Genomic DNA, 12,035 nt, shown 5'->3' with positions numbered 1-12,035 from the left:
AGCTCATGCTAAGCTATTCCAGCACTACACACAGTGTCGCATAGGCTTCCACGTCCGTCACGTCACCACAGCCAAATTCATCCTGTTAGAGTGTTGTTACTGTGAGCTGACAGAGAGCAGTGTGTGGGACCATTGCAAGATCACTTTATAGTTGGTAACACTGTCAAACAGCTCCACACGTGTGACAAACTATCTTGCTAGTATTGTTCGTCTTTAACTGCTTCTGATTGGTCAGTGTAGAGGTACTTCACGTTTCTCTAAAATGCTATTGGCTAATGGGGCGGCTGGGCGGTACTGAGTGTTGGGGTCTCCTGAGTGAGAGCCTGGTAACGCGAGGTTAGGTGACAGGAGTTTGTGATAATCATGTGTCAGTGTGTGCGCTGCTGTGCACTGATATAGCGTGTGTGTTTTACTAATACATCTAGTTTGAAAGAGCGAGTGGGCAATAGCTGCGTGACTGAACCGACTGAACCCGGGCTGAACCAGTGAGGCGAGGGAAAGAGAATTTCCGTGTTCGTCCTTTGGCGTGATGACATTATTGACGTATAATCAGAGGTGTAGTGCTATTTAGAGAAGTGGGGGAACGCACCTATATGGGGAACCCATATATGTTTCCTTCTTTCTTCAAGCCGCGAGTTGATGCTGTGTGAATAATTCAGCCCACCTTAAATATAGGACGAATGACAACGTTGCCAAGTTTCACTCGTTTTATTGGCTCGACATGCACACACACACTGACACACACAAAACACCCCTTGGAGAAGTATGGGAACGCCGTTCCCCCGCGTTCTACCGGCACTACACCTATGCGTATAATATCCCCGTCGACTCAGTGTAGTCTCATTTAGCCTCATCTCATTTGCTAGCTAGCCGCCCTTTTAACGGCATGTAAAAGCTTCAGAACTCATAAAAGTGGTCCTCATGTGTGAAGATGATCCTGCTGAACTGGTTCGCGTTTCAATACGCTTGCATTAATAACCACAGACCTCATTTGAAGCATCCCGCCAAAAATCCCATAGGCAGAAACAGTGAAGAACCTCGGAAGTGTTAGCATCCATGTTTTCCGGACTCATTCCTGCGGCTCTCTATTAGGCTATAGTTAAAATTAAATTCAATAAAACATTTGAATAAAAATCGAATATTAAAATAATAAAGCACTGACAATTTAATTGGATTATTGAGGAAGATTGACAGCCCTATGACCTATGGATCAGAGGTTTTAAGTCAAAACATAAAGTTGCTTGTTATAGCAATTGACGTGGATTTCAGAACCTGAGTTGAGACTTTGGACCTATCAGCCAACTTTGGTCATTTTTGGTCTTCTGAGATCCCGATACTTAAATACTTCAATGGAGAAATAACAGCAGAAAACTCCTTCCAAACACAATAGGGACCAGCAACTGAGCTGCCCAGCCCCTAAAAAAAGATATGAATCACAATCAATGATGAGAGTACAACAGAATCAGTGTTGGGGGAGGGATTCACTTATGGTTAGGCTTTGTGCTATTGAATGCTTTTGGACAGAGCTTATTTAGGATGTCTATTGTTATCAGGGCTGAAAAATACATTTTGGTAAGACACAACATAAGTTCTGACCCATGGAGTTCCATTGTCCAATGTCCACTGTGTGTGTATGTGTGTGTGCGCGCACGCGTCTGTGTGTGTGCGTGTGAGCGTGAGTGTGTGTGTGTGTGTGTGTGTGTGTGTGCAATGTGCATGTGCGTTTTGTGTGTGTGTGTGTGTGTGTGTGTGTGTGTGTGTGTGTATTACCTGAGGTCCCTGCTCAGTGTTCAGGTCAAAGGGGTTTCCCACCACGCGTCCTTTAGCACGCACAACGCTACGCTCCACAAACTCATCGTAGATGTCCGCCTGGACGTAAGTTCGAGAACCAGCACAGCAACACTGGCCTTGGTTGAAAAACAAAGCAAAGTGGGCCTGCTCCACAGCATCCTCCACTGGGTGGTAAAGGGCAAAAGAAAGGAAAGAAAGAAAGAAAGAAAGGGTTCATTTGAACATTGCACGGAAAACAATCATTGGAAAACAATCATTAAAGTCCCAACGTGTCGTTTCTTGCTGAGCAGCAACAACAGCAGCCTCTGCTGCCACAAGTGGTAAATACAGATGCTAATAATGCTACATGTCCCTGTTTGTACGTTCAGATCTGTCTGATTTGACTGTTTCTGCATGTATAAAGAAAAAAAACATCACATGGATGCAACTGGGACGTATCATCAGTGATGTACCCTGGGGTCATAGGATGTTTCGGGTCTCGCAACATCATACACCCTCACCCAGGTGACCCAGCCGGGCTTGATCAAGCCCCGACTTACGTCCCAGTAGCTCCCCACGGTCAGCCCTCTTAGGGAAAGACAGGGCCACTCAATCCGCTGCTCTGGGAATTACTCTGCCGGGACTGGGAGGCTCTGGCATGTACATGTACGTACGCTCAACTTTGTGCTAATCTTTCTGCAGTGTTTAGAACTGATTCGCTGGGGGGGACCTCCAACTATCCCCAAATGTTGAAAGGCAGAAAGAGGAGTGGATCTTTTTAAGGATGTGTAAAATCCAACAAGGTGCTCTTTGGTACAGGGGTGGTGCAGTAGATGAAAAAAAGATGGCAACCAAGGCACTGTTGTGGTTTATTGTATGGCTAATGCATAGTAAAGATTAAAAACGCACAAATGTTGTGCCGCAACGCGTTGGTGCGGTTTTTTTAAATCTTTGCTATGCATTAGCCATACAATAAAGGCGGTTACATTTTTTCACCACAACAGTGCCTCGGTTGCTATCTTTTTTTCATCCCCAAATGTCGTTGTCTCGACTTGTTTTATTGAAAGAAGTGGCCAATCACGTGCTAATAAAGCCAGCAAGGAATAAACACATTTCACACATTTCAGCACCACTCCAAGCACGTCTCCATTGCTGCTGTTCTCCAATACACCCATCAAGTTGTAAGGATTTAAAGTGATAATACGGAAGATTTCAGTTTTCTTGTCTCTGACAACACCAATGACCATGAGCAGTAATTGCAGATGAGATCCACACAGTGGTGCATTATGTGACGTGAAGGGTTTAATACATTCAAGTTGGCCAGTGGGGGGCGGTAATGCAACGCTTGGACGCCAACCAGGCACACATCTCAAAAGAAGAAGTTGCTCAGCGGACCCCACTGGAGATCGCTATGACATGTGGGCAACTGGGCGGGGTGTGTGTGTGTGTGTGTCTGTGTGTGTGTGTGTGTGTGTGTGTGTGTGTGTGTGTGTGTGTGTGTGTGTGTGGGGGAGATTTGAGGTGTAAAAAGGGAACAAAAGGCTCACTCCTGGCCAATCCTGGCGCTTGACTGATGCGTAGGCGGATGCAGGATGTGTTCTGCCCAAATCTCCAGTGGGATCATAATAACGCGGAAACAACAGCAACTTGCTCCGACTCCGCCTACCCTCTCTGGCGGGTGCTGGGTGATGGGAAACGGGAACTGTGCGCCGCTTGTGGTATCTTTTTGTTTTTTAGTTTGGGGGGCGGGGAAAGTGTCGCCACAGACACAAGTTCATAAATGTTGCAATACAGAGAGATGAAAGGGCTTTCATCAATGGGCCATAGGCTCAATCACCATTGTGTTAACTGAGTTGGTGATATATAGTGACTTTACAGACATTTATTTAAATGAAAATCTTCCATATTATCACTTTAAAGCACCCTTCCATTCAGTCACGTACATGTGCTACGCTGTAACAACGCATGTCACCATTTGTGCCTGTGTGTGCACAAGGCTTTGTGTAACAAGGCTGTGTGTAGCAAGGCTGTGTGTAGCAAGGCTGTGTGTGCACAAGGCTGTGTGTAGCAAGGCTTTGTGTAGCAAGGCTGTGTGTAGCAAGGCTGTGTGTAGCAAGGCTGTGTGTAGCAAGGCTGTGTGTAGCAAGGCTGTGTGTGCACAAGGCTGTGTGTAGCAAGGCTAGTCATGTACATTAGATATGGACAATCTTGAAAGTGTGCTCATGGTCTTCGGCAACTGATTGGATTGATGTTTTCAGGGAGATGAGTTTTCTTACCCCCCTCCTCAACTAGGCATCTCGCACGCTATGCGCACTCGATTGCGCGGCCTCGCGGCTCTCCTCCTCTTTCTCTCCCCCTCTCCTCTCTCCCTCAGTCACTCTCGTGTGTGTGTGTGTCACTTAGGGCTGCAACAACTAATCGATTAAATCGATTAAAATCGATGATCAAATTCGTTGGCAACGGAGCCGACTACCTCACTCGCCTTGCGCACGCGCAGTAAACGACAAACAACTTGGAAACATGGCCGAGGAGAAAGCAGCAGCTCGACCCAAAACTTAGCAAATTTGGGAGCACTTCATATTAACTGGAAATAAAAAGTCTGTTACGTGCAAAATGTGCAAAGCCGATCTTGCATGGCATGGCAGCACAACGGCCCTGCGTGAACACCTTAAACGCAAACATGTTGGATCATTGGATGGTGCCAAGGGAGCTCAGCAGCGGGGTAAGTTAACGTTATTCTACTACAAACTCGATATGCATGTAAACCATTAATGTTACATTATTAGACCCATGTGTATTGTTGTTTGAAGTGGAAATGTTCGTCTCACAGCAGATAGTTTGTTTTGTTTATCTAACGTTAACAGTCGATGCGCATTGCCCCCGCATCCAGGTCGACAACATTAACGTTATAGCCGACCGGCTAGTTAACGTTACGTTACGTTGCTAACGTTAGTGGTAGAGCAGACAGCAGATAGTTTGTTTTGTTTATCTAACGTTAACAGTCGATGCGCATTGCGCCCGCATCCAGGTCGACAACATTAACGTTATAGCCGACCGCCGGCTAGTTAACGTTACGCGTTAGCTAGCTAACGTTAGTGGTAGAGCAGACTTGGTCTGTAAACTAAGGCTAAAAGAGATGTTGTTGTCCCTTGTTCATTGGTGTGTGTGTGTGTGTGTGCGCGCATCTTAATGTAAGGAGTGAGCTAGGACAAATTTCATTTGAGGCTTCTGTTATATAAAGGCCTTCTTTACATAAGCAATTATCAACTAAATCATCAATGAGTGAGTTTTATTGAGTTTTATGTTAATAGTGCTGTTAGGCATACTCGCTCATACTGTCTTTCTCATTTCAGAAAAAAACAACTCACCATGAGGCGTTTCGTTGTGGGGAATGCGGCTTGTATACCAAGGCAAGCAGCCATCATGACAGACAGTGTCCTGAACATGCTGGTCACCGACATGAGGCCCATGTCAACGGTTGGAGATGCAGGCTTCATTGCCATGATTAACACCCTCCACCATGGCTACACTCTTCCTTCAAGAACATTCTTCACAAAACTGATGGAGCGAAAATATGAACACACATTCCAGGAGCAGGTCCGTTAAAGCACTTTATTTAAGAAGATATGAAGATATCTGGAGAGAGGGGAGGTGAAGTGGTGAAGGGCTAAAGGAAGTAGGCAGTGAAGGAGAGAGGAAGTAAAGTGGTGAAGGGCTAAAGGAAGTAGGCAGTGAAAGAGGAGGTGAAGGGCTGAAGGAAGGAGGCAGTGAAGGAGAGGGGAGGGGAAGGGGTGAATCTGTTATCTTCAATTTAACTTTTGTGTTTTAAATTTAACTGTGATTTTGTGATTCCCATTTTTCTTTGCAAGTTTAAAAGAAACCAGTGTGAATACAGTATACTATAAACAAGAGGGGACAAAGAAAAAACATCTACCACAAAAAAAACCTCTTCATTTTCTTTGCAAGTTTAAAATAAAGTTTACCACTGAATACAGTAGAAGAGGGGACAAAGAAAAAAGATGTACCACACTGATGGACAGTCAATGACAGAAAAAAGAAAAATAGCACTGGTTCGGTTCATGTTCTTGAGTAAATAAAAACAGTTTTCTACAATTTAACTTGGTTGTGGTTTCCCCCTTTTTGTATGCAAGTTTGAAGTGTTCCAATATAAACCACTAATGAATACAGTATAAACAAGAATGTTTTGATGCAGACTTATGTTGCAGGGACTACTAGAATCATCGTAATGTTGGAATTGTATGCATCAAAGGGTTAAATCGAGCATTTCTGAGCGATTTCAATAAATCCGATTAATCGATTAATCGACAACTAACCCTACCGATTAATCGATTATCAAAATAATCGTTAGTTGCAGCCCTAGTGTCACTGATGACATCATCAGCAATGTCACAATGACGTTACAATACCTGAATACCTGTATGACATCATCAGTGTCATCATCACTGAACTATAGCCGTGTGTGTGCTGATGACATCATCACTGATCATCAGTGACATAATCACTGAACTATAGCCTTGTGTGTGGGTGAATTTATGACATCACTGATGATGTCATCAGTGGGACAGACAGAGAAACAGACAGAGCCCTAGCTCTTTATATACTGATGATACAGTAGGTCTCACTAAAACCTAAAATAATACACAATACATAATTCCCTCTGATTTTACATAGGATTTCCAGTTGGGCTCAGTCTGTCTTTGTTGACTGTAGTCTGCAGTTGTTATGCCAATTAGCAATAAAATCTGTTAGTGTATTATGGGTATAAAGGGATATTGCATAATGTGATACAGTTGTTGTACTTACTGTATGTATTGTTATTATGTTATTTATTGTTGTGTCTTTGTCTTGCTATATATTGGCTGCTGCTTTGTACTTGAAAAAGACACTTGGATCTCAATGGGACTCACCTGGCTAAATAAAGGATAAATACGATCAATCAAATAAGGAATACATACTATTTGCATCAGACAGGATGATATTAGGACTCTTTCCTCCCAGCTCCAGAGTGACTTTCTTTAGGTTACTGCTGCCTGAAGCCTGCTGAATTAGATGACCGACCTAATGTAGACAGACAGGGAGAGACAGACATACACTAAAGTGACTACAGGGACTAATTCAGTAGTTTTCAAACTGTTTCAGTTGTACCTTCTTTAAGCAGCTTTTTATCCCCAGTAAAGTATTTGCATACCTGCCAACATTGAGCTGTGAAAAAGAGGGAGATTTTCTGTGGTATCGCCGAATGACCTACCCTCAATGCCTCCCCCCATATAACCCTACACCACAAAATAATAGAACTAGTGCAGTGCCCGTTCCCCCATGCACCACCCCGTGGGCGCTCCCCACCGCACACACACTGCACTCTGTCAGGTGCCCCTAAGCCTTAGGGCCTAAGGCAAGTTTGAAGTCGATCCAACAAACGGTTCTCGAGATATGCGAAGAAAATACAGACAGTCCTGGAGTAAGTCCAAATTGCATGAAATGCGGCACCACACTCCATCAGGGTCCGAGCAGTGCACTCCCCAAGTTTGAAGTCGATCAGATGAATGGCTATGGAGATAAAGCTTTTTGTGTTGCCAGTAGGTGGCACTATGCCAAATTGCACAGAATTCATCTCCCTGCACTCCCTCGAGTCCCCCTAATCACACTCCTCGAGTTTGAAGTCGATCGGACGAACGGTTCTCAAGATAAACCACTTTTTGTGTGGCCAGTAGGTGGCGCTGTGCCTAATTACATGAAATCCAGCACTGCACTGTGTCGAGTTCCCATCGGCGCACTACCCCAAGGTTGAAGTCGATCAGGCGAACGGTTCTGAAGATAAACCACTTTTTGTGTTGCCAGCAGGTGGCGCTGTGCCGAATTGCACAAAATTCGGCACTGTTCTATGTCAGCTTCCCAGCAGCACACTCTCCAAGTTTGAAGTCGATCAGATGAATGGCTATGGAGATAAAGCGCTTTTTGTGTTGCCAGTAGGTGGCGCTATGCCAAATTGCACGGAATTCAGCTCCCTGCACTCCCTTGAGTCCCCCTAAGCACACTCCCCAAAGTTGAAGTCGATCGGACGAATGGCTCTCGAGATAAACAGCATTTTTTATGTTGCCAGTAGGTGGCGCTATGCCGAATTGCATGGAAACCGGGCACTGCACTGCACAATTAACCTTGCTTGCAAGATGGATAACCTCGCGAGATCAAAAGAGATTCTCTCGACGTATCCATCTTGTCATGCACAGGCAGTTAACTCATTCACCGCCAAAGACGTCTTTGACGTGTTATCAGAAATAGCCCTCCCCGCCAATGACGTGTTTGACGTGTTTTTGTTTTTATTACTGCAGCGCTTAGTTCAAACACTTCCCCAGCCTCTGACATAGTATCAGGTCCCTAGCATCTAAGACAACACGTGAACAAACACATACCGCAGCTGTTGTTTTGAAATTGAGCAAGAGGAAAAGCAGAAAACGGATAAACGCTTCTTTGTGCAGACAGGAGAAACGCCATTGAAACGCCGCTCGGCGCGCTGCACGAGCTGGAGTCGCCTTCCTCTGTGCCAGCCGGGAGAAAACGGGAGAAAGTAATCCAGAGAGATGTGTTTGATCATCGGAGGAATGAGGAAATGATCGATCAGTTTGCGAGGGCGGTGAGGACGTGTTGAATAGCCGAGGGGAAAACGGGAACGATCAAATAGCAGGGAGGATATGACAGGGAGACATGGACGAGGACGGGTGGACCAGAACAAAACAAAATAAACACACAAACAGCACAAGGCAGAAGCGGCAGTCACAGCAGCCCGCTGTCTGTTCTCAAGAGCTATTCAGTTGGTTCATGAAATCGCTGGGCTGCGTGCCCTCCAGTGTTGCTCCTGGCCAATCCCAGCGCCACAGTATGGTTATTGCTTATCCTATGTGGGGTTAGAAATCTAAAAGGGGGATCGTGTGTGTGTGTGTGTGTGTGTGTGTGTCTGTCTGTCTGTCTGTCGGTAGGGATGCAACGATTTTTTTTTTTGATCCACGATTATAGTCTGAGAAAAAACCACGATTATCACGGTTTCACGATTATTGTTATGGACGTATAAAAATCACATGAGCATTCTCTAAATAGAGGTTTTATTGTATTTCCCCCACAATCTTAACAGTTGCTGCCTTCCGGAATACTAATGCACGATATGGATTTTTACAGCCGATAGTATAGGCCTACGCTAACCGATAAATATTCTCCTGGCCAATAACCGATACGATAAACATACTATGTTACTTTTTTCACATTTTTGTATTTAAAAAAATAAGTTCTTAACCTGTATTTTATGCACACCTGGGATTAAAAAAAGAAGAAAGGGCAGATGTAGTGAGCAAAGATGGATGATTTAATATTCCATGGCTCTGACCTAATCAAATCTAACTGACATCACTATTGTGAACATAAAACAAACAACATTTCTGATATAATATGATTGTATTAGTAAAGTGTATCACTCAATATTCAATACAAAAAATATTTATTATTACTTTATAGAAGCGAAAGCCTATAGCTGCTTAGTCTGCAGAAAAAAACACAAAAGGCATAGTAACTTAGACTCTTATTGGCATGTTACTGGCAACTAAATGTGCCGTCTGAAATGAATTTTGCATTGGGGTCAGTTCTATTGAAGTGATGATGGGGCAGGCATGGAAAGCCTCACTATAAGCCATCATGTGTCGTTTCACTTTTTACTGGAAAATGCTCCCTCTGGATTAAAGAAAGGACACTCTGTGGTGTTGACTGGTGTTTGTTATGTAAATGTGCGCATTTGTTTTCCTTGTCTCAGTCAGATCATGACTGCCAAGCAGCTAGCTACGTTAGCTTCACGTTATTAGGCCTACATGTAACGTTAGCGGGTTGCTTTTGGAGTTGACACAAACCCTTGATGTTTCTTTTCATGTAAAGCATGAGGTTCTCTATGGTTTAGGCCAGCGCTGGGAGCATGAAGTGCTTTAAATGCGGGGATGTTTGGTCACAACGAGCTTGAGGAACTATGTACGCCAGGCCATGGCCAGCTAGCTAACATTAGCCACAACAGCTAACGTTAACGTCAATGACTGTATGTTAACGCTAAACAAATCCGCTGCCTCTTCCCCACGTTTGGCTTAACGTAACACCAGCTCAGACTTTCCCCTAATCTCAGAAACCTTGCGGGACATGTATTGCAACATTTATGTTGGGCTGGCATCCATGGCTAGGCTACAGACTGGCTACTACTGGGAGACATGGCAGCTGCCTGTGTTTGGTGCCTCCGCTAAATAGTCCGTGCGGAAACGAAGCGAGAGAGACAGGTTCCTCTCCTTCCAGCGCCGTCTGCGCCGCATGGGAGTTTAAACTGACGGACTGTTGTGAAACAAAACACTCGGTGTAGCGGAGCCTCTGCGGTTATATAACCGTGACGTTTTAAATCGTGGTTAATAGTCAAACCGGTTAACCCCTGCATCCCTATCTGTCGGTGTGTCTGTCTGTCTGTCTGTGTGTCTGTCTGCACACTCAATCACACCGAGTAAACTGTATTGTTGAATGTAAAAAAAAAGCACTTCATGTGTATATATATATATATATATATATATATATATATTTTTTTTTTGTCATTTGTGTCCTAACGAATAATATTTACATGTCTGATGTAAATAGTTCAAAATAAAAGAATTGAGAGTGAGTTCTGCCTGAGATTGTGCCCTTTTACAAAAATTGCCTTTTCTGCTGTTTATTTTCTCAGGGAGACCTTTTGGGTGAAAACAGGGTGTATATAAATGGCTATAAGTAGAGTACAGAACATGCTAAAAGCTCACTTTTTTTTTCCTGGTGAACCCAGAGACGTACATCTTCATTTTGAGGTATTGCAAATCACTTTGGTGCTAATAGATAATTTACTGTAGGTCTTGAAAGATGACCAACAATTATGAAAATCTTTGGCCTGTGCTAAATATTGGCAGTCCTAAACTGGCCATGAATGAGTTAAGATGACGAATCAGCGGCAGCCGTAGGCGGGCTCAGGCTCGTCTGGGCAAGTAGAGGGTACATGGTCTTTGTAGTTCTTTTCACTCGTCAACATGGCTGCCGCCGCGGAAGTGACAGGCAGTCTGAATGAAATTGAATGTAACGTTCCCAATTCTATGTATTAAATTCTAAAAAACGACCCTCAACATTTGGGAAGGCTAAGCCACACAACTAGTTCGTTATAATCTAACTAAATGCTTCGAAGGTGACTTTACGACGGTGAGGACTCAATCAATGATAGACAGGCACCTTCCTCCGGTCGCAAACGTGACGTCAGAGGCATGGCGATCTGATTGGTTGAAGTTAACACGCACCAGCGGTGATAGACAGATGGGTCATCCAATCACCTGCCAAGTAGCTTGAAAAAAGTGCCCGCCTCCGTCAGCAGGTCTGGTTACTTCATTCCCAGATCGACTGGTTTAGTGAAACTATGTGGAGCTATACCGTCCATCTGGCAGCGTCAGGTTACTGCACAATAGGGCACACTCCCAAAGTTTCAAGTCGATCCGACCAACGGTTCTCGATGGCATGCAGCAGATGATGCTCATCCATAAGCAGTTGTGGAAATAGCCAGGTTTTACTCTGGGAACCCTACTTACACAGGATGGGGGTTCCCGGAAGTGGCATGGCCCTAAAGCATGGATACTCAACTTGCTTTGCCTGGGGGCCACTTTTGCAAAATGACAGGAGGCAAGGGGCCAGTCAATAAACATTAATATACATTTTTCTGTAGCAGATTGTAGGATTTTGGGGTGTCAGCCGGAGTTTAGTCTCAATTGGGTGGCGAGCAGACAGCCATATTTGACAATTTAGCTGGAGCTCAGTCAAATTTTATTTAACCTTAGTTTTCATTGTGAAATAGGAAATTGTCGGGGGGCCACTCTGCACCCTATCGCGGGCCGCATCTGGCCCCCGGGCCGCAAGTTGAGTATCACTGCCCTAGAGTATATTATTTCCAAATGCGTGACTCATTATAGCCTACCATTATAGCCACATAAAAATCCACATGAATATTAATGCTGCTTATTCAGCTTACAAATACACCATTCTCTGCTCATTTCATGCTGCCCTCTTTGCAAGACATGTTTTAATTGGAACCTGAGGAGGGATACTGGCCGGCCCCCCTCATTCACTCACATCAAAGTAAACAGAGGGTCTTGAGAGTGAATGGGGGCCATTCACTGTCAACAACGCTACGTTTACTTATCTCACTACTGTCAACAACCCTACTT

At 44.4% G+C, this 12,035-nt stretch overlaps 1 protein-coding gene across 1 annotated transcript in view; it reads right to left on the bottom strand.

Moving 5' to 3' along the window:
• LOC310782241 (aldehyde dehydrogenase, mitochondrial-like) overlaps nucleotides 1-12,035 on the bottom strand; it is an 87,746-nt gene that overhangs the window by 23,374 nt on the left and 52,337 nt on the right. The window contains exons 8-9 of the mRNA XM_083642922.1: nucleotides 6,747-6,849; nucleotides 1,771-1,955 (exon numbers count right to left, since the gene is read on the bottom strand). Coding sequence (XP_083499048.1) covers nucleotides 1,771-1,955; nucleotides 6,747-6,849 — 288 coding nt within the window. The remainder of the gene's footprint in view (nucleotides 1-1,770; nucleotides 1,956-6,746; nucleotides 6,850-12,035) is intronic.

This window comes from Poromitra crassiceps (genome assembly GCF_964638095.1).
Source record: "Poromitra crassiceps genome assembly, chromosome: 1".
NCBI lineage: Eukaryota > Metazoa > Chordata > Actinopteri > Beryciformes > Melamphaidae > Poromitra > Poromitra crassiceps.
This window is presented reverse-complemented; position numbering and strand designations above follow the sequence as displayed.